At 40.2% G+C, this 20,234-nt stretch overlaps 1 protein-coding gene across 2 annotated transcripts in view; it reads left to right on the forward strand.

The window, feature by feature from the left end:
- Ppp1r9a (protein phosphatase 1 regulatory subunit 9A) overlaps positions 1 to 20,234 on the forward strand; it is a 256,258-nt gene that overhangs the window by 136,041 nt on the left and 99,983 nt on the right. For both annotated transcript variants that reach the window (XM_052173213.1, XM_052173212.1), the window contains exon 3: positions 10,285 to 10,417. In XM_052173213.1, the coding sequence (XP_052029173.1) occupies positions 10,285 to 10,417 (133 nt within the window). The remainder of the gene's footprint in view (positions 1 to 10,284; positions 10,418 to 20,234) is intronic.

Genomic DNA, 20,234 nt, shown 5'->3' on the forward strand with positions numbered 1-20,234 from the left:
CTTAAAAAATGTATGTGCATATATACATATATATTAAAGATTTTGCCTCAAATATATATATATATGTATGTATATATGTATATATATATACTGACTCTTTGAAAAATCACTAAAACTATGTGGCATTTGAAGTTAATATCCGTTATATTTGATTTTTAATGATCTCTGAAAGTGAGATAGTTAGTGCTATCACTAAGTCAAAAATTTATGCTTGACTTTTATCATTCGGTCTTTCTGTCAATGCATTTCTATGAATATATTGAGAGACATGACAACTTTCATCATTTCAAATCATACATCAATAATAGTATTAAGGTGAATATTAAGACAACTCGGCAATATAACTCTTTTATGCTTTTCAGTAGCTCCACTAAATCTGAAGCCCATTTCCTTACTCTTTCTGTAGCTTTTAGATAAGAACTGACTTTAGGATCCGTTCTCTGTGGTGTATGAGGCGAGGGCTACATAGCAGTTGGGTGGTGTGGCAGGTGCAGTTGATGACACTACCAGGTGTCACCCCAAGGTGCTATGGACATACTCAAGGAGTTTGGGAGAAGGTCTGGGACTGCCCAGGCGTGGGAACTGGTGTCACTCAGTGCCCCTAGGGACTAGACTTTTGGGAGTGGGCTGACCTCACAGAAGGCAGGGCTTCTGCTGATGATTAGCATACCTGAAAGCTTTCTTCTGACTCCTTACTATTTGCCTTTAATGAGGTCTATAATTTGGGAGGTGGCACCTATCTTTTGACTTCAATTTCTGTGTCTTTAAACCAAGAACAGATATTTGTAATTACAATACATGAGCAGGTACTTCTTTTACACGATGGACTACTGAACACTCCCAGTATCGAACAGATGCTCACCCATGCTACCGTACCCCCCATGCTACCGTATCCCCCATGCTACCTGCCCATTGTAAATCAAAGGGAAGCTATGTAATTGTACTCCTCATGGACTTAACACTTTCAGAAGGCCCATTTCTGTTGTACTTAGTTCCCAGACTAGCAATGGGAGGTCTTGTCTTTGCGATAAATACCCTAGACAGGAAGTGACATACATTGTTGTTTTTTTCCCCCTCAGAACCTAGTGGCCAGTAATGTGTACCTCAATGCAAGAGAGATGGGAACATAATACTCCAATGTACCCACGAGAAGGACAGGAAATACTGCTTACTATACAAATGTCTTCATAAATTCACTAGCTTACTGTTTTTCGTAATGCACGTGGATTATAAAAGTGATCTTATGGTGTATATGAATACACTTAAGTTGACTTCAAGGGCCAAGGGCCAAGGGGCAGGATTGAGTCCTGGGGAACTCTGGCTAGCCTGATACTCTCCACTGAGTGCCCCATGGTGATCCACGCGCCTGTGCAGTCCTGAGATTTTAGATATGAGCACCCATACTTAGCTTACCAATTGACTTCTTACCTTCATTTTCAGGAAATGTGATTTTTTTATATGTACTAATCTTTAGACTCCCCCCCTTTCCACAGCACTGCTGAGTCACTACGTGGCTCTGTATATAACGGGAGGTGATCCACCCCATCAACACTGCCAGATTTGGGGATCTCTCCCCAATCTCCCTTTGATAAAGTATACTTTATTGTCTTTTATCCAAATAGAAAAATGCCCATGTTTCCCTCATGACCCTTATTTGACGGAACAGGGAAAGGAAGCTTTGGCTTTGCGTGTGATTGTTTACTACACCTGTAGGACTAGAGGCTAGGTAATGTAGTAGAGTGGCCATGTTAATGGCTTGAGGGTGTCAAAGGATAATGAGTTCTCCTAGAGGGATGAGTTGAATTAGTCATGTGGATCCTGGTGCTCCATCCTTCGAACCCCACAGAGCTGTATATTTTTGAGGGAGTTTTAAAAAACAAAAACAGAAGAAGCAAAAACTTACCATTAGCTGAAGCTATGAATGAAGACTTGGCCTCAGTGTGGTTTGCAGTGATGAGGTGTTAGAGAGTTGAGAATTGGTCTCAGACCCCAGTAACCTGGGGTCTAATCAGACTACTGGACCTGAGCCCCTCTCTGCATAAAGTCTTGATAACTGGTCACACTGTAAGCTTGTGGCCCAGATCCATGGCCCAGTGTATTTCATACACAATCATGCAGCCCACCCTCAGCCCCCAACACTCTGTCCAATTGCAGTCCTGACACAGGGCAAACAAAGCTTCTCTGACTTAGTAGGTCAAGTGTGGAACGGATGCTGATGACTATGGGAAACACTCCGTGGTCTGGAGAAGGCGAGCACGCTAGGCACAGGCTTCAGTCCTATTTCTGGATGCTTTTAAGAAAAGTGCATTTCTCTGGACCTTTGTAGCCAGAGACTCTTGCATTTGAAAGCTTTGGGACAGATAATTTTTAGAGTCAGTGCAGTAGGCTAATGGTTGCCAGTGTTGGGCAAATGTTACTCTATGTGTTTCTAGGAAGGCATTTTCTTTTCAGGTGATATTAACATTTTAATCAGTAGGCTGAAGTGGAGTATACTTTATAATGTGCTGGGTCCTTGTGGATAAATTGATAAAGTGTTAAAGCATTGAAGAGAACTGGCGTAGTTTTATAGTATTTCAATATATGTCATACTGTAGGTGAATCTGGCTGGTACTGGCACCACTAGCCTTGTAGAATTCCCCAATTACAAAGCCGCACACTAAGATTAGCCAGCATTCATTTGAAATGTCCTAATTAGAAGCCTGTCCTCCAAAGATAAGTATTTAAGTCCATTAAGGCAATTTATTAAATGAGGCATGTTGCAGATGGAGAAATGAGTGATTTGGAAAATGGGTAAATTGGCTTAAAAACCATTTAAGTGAAGGGATTTTGAGCAGGTAAGGCCAGTGCGTTTCCGGCTCTTGGCCTGATGCCTGACTGTCTCTGGTCATGTGCCCTGGCGTGAGAGCATCTGTGGATGGATGCAGACACGGAGCTAGACATCCTCCTGAAGGGAAGTACAGCTGCTTAATGGGAAGTGATTACACAAACTATTTTTCAGAATGGCTGAAACCTAGAAGTGTAGAGAAGGTAGTTCTGGGTTTTCCTTCATTGTAACCTGGCACAAGCCTATGTCGGAGGAAACCAGGCCCTTACCGCTTCAGAATCTCTGTGGACTGTTAACGTGATCTCTGTTTTTTAACTATTTATTTATCTTATGTACATGAGTACACTGTAGCTGTCTTCAGACACACCAGAAGAGGGCATCAGATTCTATTACAGTGAATGTGACCCATCATGTGGTTGCTGGGAATTGAACTCGGGACCTCTGAAAGAGCAGTCATTGATCTTAACTGCTGAGCCATCTCTTTAGCCACCCAGTTTGGCTTCTTTTCATCACAAACCTTCTCCAGCCCTTAGTCTACATGCCGTCTCTGTTATTGTAAAGCAGTGAGTTGGCCTCAGTTCTGGAGAAGGAAGAAGTTTGAGTTTTAGCTCTAGCTCTACAATGACCAGGATCCCCTTTCCAAGTGTTGACCAGCAAGTTTCTTTTTAAAATGTGGAGATGTAGACTGTCTTCTTTAGTTTGTCATCGGTTGCCAATTAGAGTCTCTCTGAGTGATCACATGAGGGTGAGCTGTGGTTCTACCCCAAGAGCGCACAGGATGAGTGAAGCCCACTTGTTGGGAGTGTGACAGGAAGTGGCTTACCCCAGCAGCAGTGTACAGAACCATCATCTGGAGCTCAGCATGCTAGGACCTGGGACAGTTTCCATCTTTGATCCATCAGAAAGATTAAGCAGAACTCACCCTGCAGCTACAGCTGTGACCTGTAGAAGCATTGTGGGAGATTCCTTCCAGTCAGAATTTACAGGGAAGATGGGATTTATTTAGATCTGAGTTGATTATTGCTTAACACTGATAAAACATTGCTCTTTTGAAAAAGTGTTGTTCAAAGTATTTTCACCATGTAAATAAGATAATGATTCAAGTTGGAATTTTGTAGTAAGCCACTTTTTACTTCATCCATTTTCTGCAGCCTGGGTTGCTGGTTCAGAAGCATCCTTGCAAACTTGGTTGTCCTGCAGGCTTGCCTGCTGGGAAACAGAGATGAGGTCATGTTTTGTTTGCTTTGATCAAGGAACAGAATATTGCTTTTTGGCATTGAATCAAGAAGCCTTAAATTTAAACATCCTTTTGTTTGCTTTTCTCAGTGAAATAAAACAGGAACAATGAGAAGGTGACTGAACTAAATAAATGCATCTTGATGTGGTTGACTCTGGGGACCCCGGACACTGCACTCTGAAAGGGGAAAGGCGGGCAGGGATGCCCCAGGGAGCAGGAATTTCCCAGTATTCCATTGTTATCCATGTTTTTTCAGAGTAAGATAAGCGTAAGTAGTACAGGGATAGCAAGAAAATGGAAGGAGCCTGGACAATGTAGAAGGGAAGGGTATTTATCTAACCCAGCCTTTCACCTCCCAGGGGCTTCCTGTCCCAGGAGGAAGACAAATTGTGACAAGCAGTGACCTGTTGTGCAATGAGAGTTCGTTGCTCCGGACACAAGCAGGAATATTCATGGGCTGGTCTACATTCTAATATTAAACTGCCTATGCAGAGTTTTATTTAAAGAACATTCAGGGCAATAGTAGATGAAATGTTAAAAATTCCCTTTAAAGGAGATGGTGAGTGCTATGTGGGAAATACTATCTTTGGTACTGCCTTGGGAGAGCTTCTCCTAGGTCCATATTGAATCAACTGCAACTCTGGATTATTATTATTACTATTATTATTTCATAAATAGGGAAACCTAGCCTTGCCTTCCCTTGTAGATAGCAAAAGCAACATAGTTACACAATTTACTACTGGTATCTGCAGTGGTTTTGGTTTTTCTTGATTAATGATACCTAAATATGGTTAGAGACTTCCATGTCACTAGACATACGGGTTTTTCCAGTCACTTAGCTATCTTGGTATGCACAGTTTGCTAATCCATTTTCTCTGTTGGTGAATACTCATGTAATTGTCACATTGAGCTGGTAGGGATAGTACTTTAATGAATGAACATCATTGTACATCTTTGCACACAGTTGCAGCTCTTTCTGTGAATTTTATATTCAAATACTATTAGTTCAGAGGCATTTCCACTTACATGTTTTCAGATCATTAGTGTGAGAGAGTGTGTGTATGTATTTGTGTGTATGTGTGAGAGAGAGAGGGGGAGTGTCAGGAGGCGGATAATATGTTACAGATAAGACTAAGGCCCTCACGTTTAGGTGAACATTCTATCTTCATGCTGTATCCAATTTGTTTTTAGAGGGTATTTTTAATAGTAGCTGTAATCTCAATCTGTAGCCTAATCTGAAATGTGATTCTCTGTGTCATCCAGGTTGATCTTAAAACAGTCCTCCTACTTGAGTGTCCCCAGTGCTGGACTGTAGGAGTGAGCTCTCACGCCCAAATTGCTGCATGTTTCCTCCTTTCATATAGTTACCAGCTGAATATTACTGTGGATACCTGATTCCTCCTGGCTATAACTTGCAATGCCTAACTTTTAATGAAAGTTTTCTTCATTGAATTTTCAATTAGTTTCCAATTCTTTGAGTTGGAAAGTTCATTATAGATTTTACCATAATATTTTGCTTTAATCCCTAATTTTTCTTAGACCTTCGTTATGTGGTTATAGCATCTCATTGCCCAGGAGGGTTTCTTTCCTTTGGTTTGGGACAGTTTCACTGCATAACCCTAAGATGGTCATGCTCAGAGATTCTTTGGCCTCAACCTCTAAGTGCTGCAAGTACAGACAGGTACCAACTTTCCAGGCTCATTCACTTTTATTATTTATTTCTGTGCGATGTTGGGATTGGTCTAAGGGTCTCAAAATTGCTAGGCCAAGTGTCTGCCACTATCCCCAGCCTCTCGACATTGATTCTTATTCAACCAGTTTTTGAGTTTTCATTAATACTTGTAGCATTTGTAAACTTCTCTGGAGCTCGATAATTAAACATCACCCTATTTTTCATTCAGCACTATTACAACATATACAGCCGGCCAGCCCTCTTCATCTGCAGCACTATTACAGTATATATATAGTCAGTCCTCATTGTCTGCATGTTTGATATTAGTTCAGTTACTGCACACTGAAAAATGAGTCTGAACTGTGGCCATTCCCTTGTTGTTATTCATATGTACCAGCTATATATATAACTTTTGCATTCTTTTCTTTTTAAACAAAGCAGCATATCTTTTTTAAAAAAGGATTTATTTGTTTTATGTATATGAGTACACCGTAGCTGTTTTCAGACACACCAGAATAGGGCACTGGGTCCCACTACAGATGGTTGTGAGCCACTATGTGGTTGCTGGGGATTGAACTCAGGACCTCTGGAAGAGCAATCAGTCCGCTTATCCTCTGAGCCATCTCTCCAGCCCTGCTTTTACATTCTTTTGGATTGTCATTAATCTAGAGATGTGGGAGGATATGTGTAGACTAAACAGTTCCTAAGCAATTTTATATGATGACATTGTTTGTACATCTACAGATTTCATACACATGGATGTGGGTGGTACTTGATCCAAACTCCGTCTAGAACCTGAGATTAGATGGATATTTACCTTTTCTTAGTCAAAATTCTCTTTTTGTTAATGGTGTAAGCTAGTTATATTTAGGCAGACATCCAATTCCTTTCATATTATTTATTAAATACACCACTGTAACTAATTTGAATGGAAAAGAAATGGATATGAATATAAAATTGTCAATATATCAAGGGCCAAACTAGATTGCTTTAATTAGTGAAGTTTTGCTATAAGTTTTTTTTCTTATGGTTGTGCTTTTGCAGCTTCTTGATTTTCATGAAAATGGATGGGAATTTGACATCAATGGCTCTGAATTCACAAATGACTGGAAACTGACATTTACAGCAATTTTGGAGCAATGGTAGTTTACAGTATTAAGGATTTTAATTCAGGAAAACAGGACAGTGTCATATGTAGGGCTGTCTATGTCATACAGAAAAGGAAGTGCTTCATAGGCAGTGTTCATGGGTGTTTTGCAGGGCCTCAGTTTTGTTCTATTTTTTTGAGAGCTATTGATGCTTTGTATTATGCACTAGTTTAAATATTAATATTGCATTACTGAACTCCTGTTAATGTTAGTATTTTTGGTTGGCTTCCACGCTTTTTCTTAGTCAATAATAGTTAATCTGTAATAAGAAAATCTGACTTTTTAAAAATTCTTTATAACTTTTGTTTTGTTTCTATGCCCATGTAGTTTCTCAGACCATGCATGAGCTAACAATGAAAAGTAGCTTACTTTTCTCTTTGTAGAGTGGCATGTTTGTAGTCATCTCATGGCTAGATGCATCACTTTTATCATTTTCTGCTATGTAAGATTTTATTCAGTCTACTTAGTCTCTGAATGTCTGCCGGTGAAGTTTATAGGCGCCATAACTGGAGGAGAACATTGTAGTGGTGTCTCTGCAAAAATCCAAGAAGATGTTAACTTGTTTAAAGCTGTTTCCCCTTACTTATTTTATGGGCACATGGGTTTACAGGGACACACATCTGCACGCTCACTCACTTACTCCATTCTAGTGAAATTGTTCTGTACTGTAAATTACTCCCAGCTAAAGAAAGGGATAGCAATGTGATAGTTGGGGTTTTTGCTACAACTAGATCAGCAGCAAATATTAATGAAGTAATTTCCAGAACAAAATACTTTACTATATTGTTAAAGTTGACTTCCCTAGGCAAGGTGCTGTGGCTTACCCGACCATTAATGTTGTCTTTAAATGCTGTCTGTGCATGTCCTGCGCCCAGTCTCTGTCTGTCTTTCTGTCTCTCTGTGTCTCTTTCTGTGTCTCTGCCTCTCCTCTCTTCCTCCCCATCTCTCTGTGTACGTACATGTGTGTCTTGAAATATGTGTCTATTCTATAGTTCAAATGTGAATCCTTGCTTACTGAAATATCTTCTGGGGCTGGAGAGATGGCTCGTCATTTAAGAGCACTGACTGCTCTTTCGAAGGTCCTGAGTTCAAATCTCAGCAACCACATAGTGGCTCACAATCATCTGTAACAAGATCTGACTCCCTCTTCTGGAGTGTGTGAAGACAGCTATGGTGTACTCACATATAATAAATAAATAAATAAATATTAAAAAAAGAAATATATTCCCTTCCACAAAGTTTTTACTTTTTCCAGAGAAATTTAGAAATCGTTCTGTAGAGGCAATGGCTGGGGAGGAGGCTCAGCTGTTGAGAGCAAGCATTGTTCTTGTAGACTATTTGAGTTTGCTTCCCCAATTTCATATACGGCAATGAGTAGCTGCCTGTTACTCCAGCTCCAGGGGATCTGATGTCAATGGCTTCTGTGGGCAAGCACACATAGACAAGTATTCAAATAATTAAAAAAAAATAATTTTAAAAACTTACTTTGTATATCCCTCAGTCACATCAGGCATGATATTCTACTTGGGTTTATTATTCTATCTGTGTCTGTCGTGAGCTGCTCACGAGTGCCCTTTCCAGAGTCTTGCTCAACAGCATTGAGTTGGTGCTAAAATTTGGTTGAATGAATACATTTTAATAAGCAACTACCAAGAGCTGGAAGTGAAAGATCAAAAGGGCTGAGAGAAAGTTATGAGTTTTGTAATTTGTTAGTAGCACAGAAAGCCTATTTCCTGTACAGATGAGTAGAGTCCCAGCTCTATCACAGAGAGACAAGCATTTTCATGAAGCTGTGCTGCTGTGGGGAAGAGGCCTCGTCGGGAGAAAGGGAAGCCCCAGGAATCCTGAGCTCCTCCACGGAGCAGTGAGAGCGGTCCACCACGTCCACTGGGCTGCAGGGCTGCCACGGCAGAGGGGTGGGCTGAAGCCGTGCCCAGCTTTATTGTGTGTGAACACTACGTCTGTCCTCTCGGTCCATTCCAAGCAGCACAGACATCCCCAAATATGCTCAACACTTACGGAGAGCAGCGGGCCAGTTTGGGGAGGCATCCATGCCTTTCCTCCACTGTTTTCTTTAGTCAGTCTGCTTCCTATCTCTATTCTAGTCTTTAATATACTTTTGATAGCTTTTTACTAACAGGTTCTAAGTTTGAAGGGAGACTTGTAGAGCCTTCTCAGATGTAATTTAGGTGCTTAATAAATTTTGAATTGAATTGATAATGACAGCTTTTATTCTAGATATTGATTGCACTTAGTGATATATATATTCCTTTCTCTCCAGTACTCTTCAGTGTCCTGCGTGGTTTGGTAGCTACTTTAGTTCCTTTGCAAATAGGCACATTTGTTACGGCTCTGTCTGAGGGCCACACATAGTCTTGTGAATGACTTAAGTTAGAAATAAAGACGGTCAATATCTTGTTCATTTTTCAGCCTTTGAGCAATATGTTGATAGCTATTTTCTAGAAAGAGCCAATGTAAAATTTAATTTAAATCTATATACAAGTAAAATGGCATATGACAGATGAACGAAGCAGTTGAGCACAGTCTGGGACAGTGTAGAATGGAAATTGATTTTGGTAATTCTGTGATTAAGATGTAATTATAGCATCGATACACTATGCCCTTGGGTCTAGTATAATCCATACAATAGGGCAGGTTCAGTTTTGAGGTTCGGTAAAATAGCTTTGATGTGCTTTGCTCTACTTTGACCAGGAAATAGCAAATCACCACTCTTGTTAATATACTCTGAATAAAGGCTAATGACTATCAGTATTCACACAAAGCACCCCATGGCTCCTGTTGTCTCTTCAATTATTGAAAGTGATTATGTGTCTCATACAGTTTTAATTTAGTAGGTTACTTTTACTTGCATTCAATTTTCCTTTTCCTAACATCTCGATTAATTTAAAATATCAAATGATTGGTAGGAGAAAAGTATCAGGGACTGGGGAGAGGGCTCACTAGGTTAGAGAGCAGGCATAAGGACCTGAGTTCAAATCCCCAGAATCCATAGAAAAAGCCAGGCAAGGTCCACATGTAATCCCAGAAATGTAGATGAACACTACAGGGAGATCTGGGGACTTGCAGGCTGGTGACCCTGCTCCAGTTTGTGTGAGAGACCCTGCCTTCAGGGAGTAGAGAGAGAGATGTCCTTTGCTCCCTGTGAGCATCTCACATGCCACACACGTACACATACATGTACATGCATGCACACACCAAGAGACACAAGGCACTCAATTAACATATGCACTGCACTTATCTTCAAATGCGTACTTACGTGAACATACTCATAAAGAATTTGTAAAACGAACAAAAATATATGTGTTTTTTTCATTAAATTATGAAGTTTGAGATACTGAATGGCATCTCTGTATGACTATTTGTTCTTGGCCTTTTACCGTAGGTTTTCAACACATACTCCAATGAAGACTATGACAGGAGGAACGATGACGTTGACCCCGTGGCCGCATCTGCTGAATATGAGCTTGAAAAGCGAGTAGAGAAGCTGGAACTTTTCCCGGTGGAACTGGAGAAAGGTACACAGGACTCCAGTGTGTGCATCTTCATGTCTGTGCTACTAACGTGCATGACTTTTCCAGGGGGTAGCTTGTTTCTAAGAACTGAGTAAGGTTGTAACTTTGTCTGAAGCTTACCAGGTTTCACAGTGAGTCGATGCAGATGTCGAGTCGATAGTTTACTAAATGACGCCCCCCCCCCATCTTACCAGCTCCCAAATAACCCAGTTCCTCTACCTGGCTGGGATGCAGGTTCATGGGGGACATGTGATGGCCAGTTTTATGTCAGCTTCCATTGACACAATGTAGAGTCACTGGAGAGGAGGAAGGCTCAGTTGAGGCAGGAACTCTAGCAGTGCAGGAGCTGATGCAGAGGCCATGGAGGGATGCTGCTTACTGGCTTGCTCCTCATGTCTTGTTTAGCCTGCTTTCTTATAGAACCCAGAGCTACCTGTGATGGACTGGACCCTCTGACATCAATTTTTAATTAAGAAACTCAGGAGTTCCTATCTGGGTTTTGATGAGGAGCTATGATGTAGAAGTGTAATCCATATTAACCCTTTCTTTAGAAAGTGGCTTTTGTCATAGGAATAGTAACCCAAACCAAGACAGCTTGGTGCCAGTACCATGCTGGCTGGGACAGGCCCACTCAGTTGTTTTTGGGAGGATTGTGAAAGAACTTTGGGCTAGAAAAGCAATAGTAACCCAGACTAAGATGGTGTGTGTGTGTGTGTGTGTGTGTGTGTGTCTTCTTACTTTGTTGGTGTTACTGGAAGGGCCTGAGAAGGTAAGAGCCTACAGGAGGCTGATCTTGAGGCAAAGGTTTGAAGTTTTCTGGTGTGGGGTGGAGGAGGAGTTACAGTATTTCAGAATGTGGTGATGATGGGAAGTGTCTCTGGAAACTTGGAGTGAAGATTTGGAGGAAAGACAGTGAGATGCAAAAAGCTTCAAACAGAAATGCTCCGCTCTGTGTCTTTAAGAAGACTGAAACAGAGGAGGTAGAAGAGAGGGCAGCAGCTTGGGCCGTGAGTTTCCCTCTCGGAGTGACTGCCTGGCAGCTAAGAAGCCTTAGGTGCCTGGAGCAGAGATGGCTGTCATGAGAATGAACTGATCTGAGAAGCCTTTAGAGTGGTGCAGATAATCAGGTGATGAGAAAAGCCAAAAAGAAAAGAAAATGACTACAGATAATAAATAGCGGCTTTAAAAAGACATTCTTAAGTATATTACCAACAACAAATTCATCGATTTTCAAAGGAAACATTTGGCTACAACAATAGCCATGAGATCACAAACATGGCTATTGTTGAAACTCACATTGGTGACCTAGGAGGTGTAAGGAAGAAATGTCCCCAACCCCATTTCAAGTGACTGCAAACACCCAGCAGAACCAGGAATAGCACTGACACATGAAGTATAGACATAGGCAGTGGAGGAGACACACAGCTACTAATAGCAGGAGGAGAAAATGCCAATTAGATCCCCTGCAAGGTGGGGAGTCCTCCTGGATAAAGATAAAATAAGAATCTTACAGAACACCAGGTTAAAAAAACAAAGTAAAAGAACAAGTGGAAGGGTTTGAACCGGCTGCAGTAGTATCAGGTGTCTTCCAGCCTTGGGAGCCGTCCCACCGTGTGCGTTCACGGTCCACAGAGTAAGAAGGAGGAGTCCCAGAATTCCAAGTGCACTCCAGGGAGCACTCGCGCCTCCTGAGGAAAGAAGAGACTTTGCAGGTCTGTAAAGTTTTCATGAACACAAGTCATCTGAGAAATTTGCTTCCTGCTAGCAAGGAGGAAAAGACACAATCTACTTGTTCACATAGTAGAGTTGAATCAGAGTTGGAAATTCTGCATAAATGTGAAACACAAAACTGTATGGATAATGTAATAATTAGATCATGTGATGACTGCCCAGCATTCCACTAAGCATGGCTGGCTACTCCAGTTAAAGGACACATTCATTTGAAGTTAAACTGAAACAGAGTGATGCTCTCATTTTTGTATATTTAAAAATATACATGAAGGATCTTACGAAAGTCAGCTAGTGTGTCTCACATTGTTGATAAGAGCCAAACTCGAAAAAGCCCAAGTATTTATGAGAGGCGTGACAGCCTACCTAGTCAGTGACAAACTGTGATTGCAGTTCATGCAGTGTGTATGTGACCTCTACAAACATAAGGTTGAGGGCGTGTAAGGAAATCACAGAGGTCACTCAGCTCTGCTTCCAAGTGACTTTTGATTTCAAACCCAGGGAAAACTGAACAGCATATAACTGAAGGCTATGAGATACACAGGCGAGCAGTTGTTATTTTTTATTAAGCTGGTGTTTTTGGAGGGATGATGGGTACATAGACACATCATCACCAAGAGTTAAGGAGAGCTGGGACAGGTGCTTAAGAGGCCTTCTGCGTGGCTGTGGCTTCTGTATTTGAGGGCAAGGGCTTTGGTTTACCTATGCTCTTGTAGCCCAGGTAGCCCTTGGATTCTGTAGTAGCTCTGGCTGGTCTCCAGCTTGTGATTCTCCTGCCTCAGCGTACAGATCCTAGTTTCATAGGCCTCTTCCACATTGTGTATGCTTCCCAGTTTGTTCTTGGGGTCTGAGACATGGTTTCACTGTATAGCTCAGGCTGGCCTGGACTTGCTGATGCTCCTCTCTGCCTCTGGGATTATAGAGGTGTAGTAACAGACCTGCTGACTCTCTTCTTTAAACATATTCCACAGATAAACTGTATGCATATATTTCACTTTAAATTTAAAGTGGAAAAATTAACTAACCAAAAGAAATAAAGTTATTCAAAGTTTCCCTACATTTCTTTCGCAAGTAGATCTAACAGGCAGAATACAAATTAGGAGTAGATTAATAAAAAACAAATTCATTTAAGGCTGCCTATAAAGGCAAAATACACAGCTGGTAGAACATGAGATTCTTTTTTAAAAAAGATGAGCAATCTTATATTTGAGCAAAATTAGAATCTCAGTACTATCATGAGAATCTGGAAACTGTAAAATTCTTAGATATATATTTAACAGAAATTGAAGCTATTATTACCATCTGTCTTGGAAAGGGATTTTTTTCATGTAAAATATACAGTAAAGACCTACTCAAAATAAAAACTGCATTAGCGTTTTTCTTTAAAATAAACATTTAAGAAAAAAGTCATTGTGAAATCAGAAAAGGTAAAGGAGATACGTCTTTTTAAAGGTTCAGATGTTTTTATTTAAAGGTTTTCAAAAACTGTAGATGAAAAAGCTAACAGTGTGGTTAACTGTACACTTCGAAATGACTTTAAGGTGTTTAGTAAGTCCTGGGGTCGAAAATGACAGAGTTGTCTTTACTCAGTCTGGAATTCCGCTGGCAAGTTTACAGTGCTAGTAAGAAAACAAAAACTGACTCTCGATCATATAAATATTCCTATGAAAATCTGTCTGTCTATATGGAAGCTTGTTCTTTATAAGTTGACTTCTAATAATTTAATGACTATCTGCTGTGTGATGTTTAACTGATTTTCTTTTTCTTAATGCACAAAAGTTATGTTTCCCAAATCTAATCTGGGCAATTTCAGATGTATTTCCCAGCAGATTTCTCCCTCCTTTTTTGACTGCTATCAACTTTTTGCAGAAAAAGCTATCAACTAATGCAAAACATATGAAGTTGTGAGAAGCCTGGGCTGATAAATGTATTACATACATGCCTGGTGCTGCACTCAGTCAGTCTGGACGTCTACAAGGCAGAATGGTTTAGGGAAGGTAGAAGTAACAAAAGCCCACCCTTCTCCTCCCCCCTCCTCCTCCTCTTCCTCCTCGCCCCCTCCTCTTCCTCTGCTTCCTCTTCCTCCTCTTCTTCCTCAAAAAAGAAACAAGAACAAATCCCAACACATGCTGTCATTTACTGCGTGATTTTCACATAGTATCCACACTTCTCAGAGCAGCAAGGACTTTTGAAACTATGAAATGTCATTGACCTCTATCATCAAACATAGGCATAAAATTAAAGAGTTGAAAAATACCCCCAAAAATTAACTGCTTAGCCCTGATCCCCAAGCTGGGAGGATTTGGTTGCTGATAACATAGCATCTGGTAACCTGTCCCAACACAAGAAAGTCCGCTCTGAGGGAAATGAGGATCATACACAGTTGACCAGACATGTACACCATCATGGAAGACAACTTAATTTACCACTGTGTTTCAAACTTTTGCAGTTGCCTTAAACAAGGCATTAATAGCAGTGAGTGATCTCATATGTACCAGCGTGGAAGTTACTGTATTTATGAGTCCGGAATTTCAGAGTTGGTTTTCTTTACATGTGAATGCCTGTGGTGACAACATAGTGTACCACTGCTTCCTTCTTGCTAGCTTTTATAAGTTTTTAAATTTTAAAGTGTTAATACAAGAATGAAAATGATAAGACCCAATGCAAAGGAGCAAAAGGACATATCCTCCTAACCTCCAGCCAATCTGTGATAACAAAATGTGGTGTTAGGACGAGGTGGGGCACTGGCTGCTGACCCGTTTAGTGAAGACCCATTATAAGTGAAGTTTCCTTTAGAAGTGGCACGTCACTTCTAAAGTGAAGGCAACACAAGCCCCATGTTGGGGCACATGCCTGTCACCCCAGCACATGCTGGCAGAGGCCTCTGAAATTCAGGTCCGTCTTAGGCTGCTGACTAAATAATTTTCTAAACCTCAAAAAGCAATAGACAAGACAGGGAGAAAAAATAAGTCCAACAAAATCAGTGACATTGAGAAAAGAAAATTGTAAATAGTGCAAAGGCTTTTCACCGCCTGGATTCAACCTTGGATAGTTCTGACTGAAGAACACCGAAAGTAACGAAAGGCAGGTTAGCCATGTGGAGCATATACATACAAATGTGTAGCATGCATGTTGTCAGGCCTGAACTGTCACACACCTGATGTGTGCCTAGAAATGATTTATCCTCTAACAATGTGCATTACCCAAATCAACAGATTGGCACGTTGCCTTAACAGCAATTGGAATGGTATCTATTATGCAAAACATGAAAGCATTTCATTAGGGTAATGCTACAGGTAAACCACGGGGAAAGGTGCCTATCTGAAGAATATGGACATGCTTGATCAGGGTGGTACTTACAGACAGAACGTGGAAGTGCTTCACACACAAATGGACGGCTCCATTGCTCATAAAGGACACACAAAGCCAGTGTTACTTTGACCCTTTTGTATTAGATAAAATGAAGAGTAAGAGTTTTTTTTTCCCCAAAAACTAATTTACTACTTAAAAAAAAATGAAGGCTGTCGTACCAACTCCAAGTATTAGAATTGTAGGTGAAATAAATTATCAAACATGGAAACATCTACAGAGAATACATGAGAGAAAATGGGTTTTAGATATGAGGGAAAAAAAGGCATAGCCCTCTATTAGCAAAGTTACCACCATGCAACTTAGAGGAAAAGACTGTAGTCATATAGAATTCTGTTTGAAAAATTTAGTTTAAAAACTTCATATTAGCATCTGATAGACACTACTTATAAATTTTGCAAAGTGTAAATCACAAAAATTAATGGAATTCTATCTTTAAGTCCAAGAAGCATGGAAAACCTAGCACCTAAAGTCAGAAGAGAAACTTGGAATGCCATTTAAATGATATGACCAGTATAAAGAACAAAAGATTAAGCTTGCCAAACATCTCCTTTTGTTGACATATTCATAACCATATTTGGTGAGTCAGGCTTCTGTGACTGAAACACAGCACCTGAGGTAACAGCTGCAAGGCAAGCTGATCTTGGTGTGTGCTTTCAGTCTGTGGCAGTTGGCCGTGCTCTGGAGCCTGTGCTGAAGCAGAAGCATGGAGCGTGGGACAGAGGAAGGTGCTCCCTCTTGACAGCCAAGAAGTGCTCCCACTTGATAGCCAAGAAGCAGAAGAGAGAGACAAGGGGCCGGGTTCCTTGTTCCCTCTAAGGACACACCCTAGCTTTACCTTTTAGGCCCTGACTCTTAAGGTTCTACCATTTCTCAGTGGCACGTTAAGGACTGAGTCTGTATAACCTATGAGCCTTTAAGGGGACATGTAGCTAAATCATAGCAGTATCTGATTCTATCTTGGAGACACAATTTAAATTTTTAAATATTAGAATTGCGAAGATAATTTGTGAAGAAAGAGATCTGCCTCAAGATCCATAAGGTATTAATAGGTTTTACCATTATTCATACACATAACTTAAGAGTAAGATGGGAGAATATTTATTTATTTATTTATTTACAGTAGCAGTATGTAAATAGTGATTATATTTATTACTCAAAATATAGGATTTATCTATATATTTATGTTTATAGGAAGTCATCAAATATTTTTGATGTGTCCTGAGTTCTTGGCTAGTCTGAATTGCTCAGGGATAGAGTGGCACTGTCTCAAACTCAAAACAAAGAGGGGAAAATGTAAGACTTAAGCAACTGATGGGATTTACCATATTCCTGAGTAGGAAGGCTCAGGATATACTCTCTCTATACATTTCTTTAATTTCAGTGCAATACACAGAGAACTGTCAACAAAGTTAAGGTATAAGAGATTGTTGTGTAAAATAATAATATATTTTATATAGAAATAGTCAGGCCTGAGAGGTGTAAGAATATGAAGAGTTTAATTTACCAAATATCTCGATCTAATATAAAGCTTCAATACTCAGGACAAATTATATTTACAGCGGTTAGTCAGTGGAAAATAACTGAAAGTGCAGGAGGAAATACTAATAGGAGAGAGCATTTACTATGAAAGGCATGCTGTCATAACTCAACATCTACCTAAAATTCAAAGGTTAGCAAATTTATTGGATTGTGTATAAGAAAGTCTAAACAGATTAAAATTGAATGCTAAAAAGGAGTGATATTATATTTGAAGAAAGTCTACAATAATATCTATCACCTAGGTTCGTGGGAAAACCCAATCCAAAATTGGAAACCAGAAGTTAGAAAAGTTAAAACACCATTTTGATTACGTGGAGTCTTAACCTGATAAAAAAAAAATTATGTCAGAAAACAAAAGCAATAAGTAAGTGAACAACTGTCTCCATGGTTGATAACAAAGTTAATTTCTGTAGTATTCGAATTATCTTTGTAAAATCATGATAACAAAGAGAAAAATTCAGTAGAAAAACTGGCCTTTTACAGGAAAGGAAATCTACTAACCCAGAGTCCTTGGAGACAGCCTCAAATCTCATGGGCAACACAAGGAATGTTGTAGCAGCAAGAGCCTCTTTCCTGAGAGGAAGCAGGACTGGACCCCAGGTCAAGGGACAGCATCTTCTGTAATGTGAGGGCCTCACTGTTTTTTCCTGACTGCTTTGTCTTCTTAATGCTTTTGCCTGTCCCTGGAAATGTGCAGAGGAAGAAAGACCCGTGCTCAGGGTCACTGCGGGCTTCCTTATAGCATTCTATATTAATTATATGTATTACATTCTTGGGAAGAGGGACAGTTGTGTGTTGAGGCACACATGTGGAGATCGGAAGACATCTTGCTCAGGAGTCTGTTCTTTCCTTTTACTGTGTGGGTCCTGAGAATCGAATTTAGGATATCAAGCTTGCTAGCTAGCACCTTTACCTGTTGAGCAGCCTTGCTGGCTTACTCCTGGGCTGCTTGACAAAAGCTTGTGTTTTCCAAACTGCCCTTGTGTGTGGCACTCCTCCCTGTGAATGGAGAAGAGGGGAGAGCTGGGAGCAGCCTCTGGCTAATAGGGTCGTTCTCTTCCATCCAGGTTCGGCCCTTCAGTTGTCATTTCTTCTTGGAGGAACTCTGCACTAGAATTCAAGATGAATCTAGCTAATGTCCCCTTTCCTGAAACGAGCTCTATAGATCAAAAAATGTAAATAACTTTGCAGTTAGAGCAGAAAGAGGACCTATGGAAAGAAGAGAGGGGATGTTGAGAAGGCCAGAGTCCAGGCAGGGAAGGTAGATTTTAAAGCCAATGAATAATTTCCAGGATTGTTAAAGTACAGGATACTTGTAGGGGTTCAGTGGTGGCTTTGGACCGCCACTTGTTGAATGCCTTTAACACTTACAGTTTAACAGGCGGTCGTTATAATAAAGAGAACCCCAGCAAGGGCAGTGAGCAGGAATTCACGGGAAATGCTAATTCCCCAGAGAACTTCTGTGGAGAGAACAGGGAGGGAGCTGGCATTCATCAGTGTAGACCTGTCTACAGAACCATCTCAAGCAGAACACTAGGGTAGCCACTGGATCTATCTGCTATGAACACATCATTTGAAGGAATAAATTCACTGCAGAAGAACTCCATGAATATCATAATTGTGAACCATGAGACAAATGCGTTACCATAATACCCACAAAAGAATTCTTTTAGGAGGACGAGAACCATATACCTGATCAACGTGCAAGTCCCTCCTCCACCCACTGCTGCCCAATAACAAGAGAACTTGGGGCAAAATTCCCAGTGTGCTGAGTGTCGGGAAATCCACCTGATCAAGTTCAGGCTATTTATACAAGAGGAATGATTTGAATGAAGTAAATATGAAAAGTTGCATATATGTGAACGCCCTGTTGTAATGGGTTAGGATCATCTTTGGTGATCACTCACACATTAGAGGATGCTTATGTTCTCACTTTGGAGACGTCCCAGTGCCTGCAATCAAGGTGGACTTGTCTGCAGCTGGACTTCATATCAGAAAACTCATGCAGGGAAGGCACCTCAGAATCCAGAATCCACAGCAAAACAAACATATCAGCTTGTTGCTGACGGCATCTTGGAAACAAATGTAGGAGAAAGACAAGATTTTCTACATGGACTTAAAACAAAGTTGTCATAAAGACAGTTGCTGGTGACAGTCCTCCTCTAAAGCACTTGGTGAACAGAATAATAACAATTGTTGAAAATTATTTTAAATGCATTCACTTGAATGTGTGGATGAGCTTTCCTTTAATGATATGTAGCTCTTGATTAGTATCTATTTTTCATGCTGCTGATAAATCATGATTACAAAGACTTTGAGGCTACCAGAAAAATAACCTTGAAATGCTTACAAAATCTTTTTATTTTATTGATGATGAACTCTATTTGCTCATGGAAAGGACAAATGAAAATGTGAATTAACACATGATTTGTATGTGAATTTGAAATATAACTTTCACTGTTGCTTACAAGGCCAATAAAATGGAAATAAAAGTGACAGATTGTTAATAGAGAAGTGATTTAATATACTATGATATATCATCATGAAATATTATGCAGTCAGTAGAAATGATTTAAGTCTATTAAAGTTTATCCACGAGGTATCATTAATTTTAAACATGTGTGATGCAGAGAGAAATGAAGTCCTATTTGTGTAAATGAGAGAAAAGGCAGTAAACACGCGTGTGTGCCTGTCTGTATAAGTATGTAAAAGCATATAGATGTGCAGATGGATACATTGTTACTGATGGGTATAGATGCTTGTGTAGGAGCAGAGAGGAGTGAACTCACACATACACATCAAATCTTTTTTTTCTTTTTCTTTTTCTTTTCTTTCCTTTTTTTTCTTTTGGTGTTAGACATCAAAATCTGGGGTAAGGCCCAGAAGGAGAGTGCTCAACTGAGAGGACTGCAAGCTTCATGCAATCTTCTAAAGAGAAGTAGACAGTGAAAATGAAAAGGTGAAATTCCAAATACCTAAAAGGTCACGTTTATTTAAAACTATAAAGGTTGTCAAATGTATGTTTTCTCACAACTAAAGTAGTGCGTAGGGTAATCAGGGACTCTGTGAAATCTATTGATTATTCAAAATCAAATTATTGCCTTTCCTGGGACCACACTAGACTACCAACAGTAGCAGACAAGTGTCTGATCTCTTGAACCATTTGGGGACTCTCAATCTA

Source organism: Apodemus sylvaticus, chromosome 2 (assembly GCF_947179515.1).
Source record: "Apodemus sylvaticus chromosome 2, mApoSyl1.1, whole genome shotgun sequence".
In the NCBI taxonomy this organism is placed as follows: Eukaryota; Metazoa; Chordata; class Mammalia; order Rodentia; family Muridae; genus Apodemus; species Apodemus sylvaticus.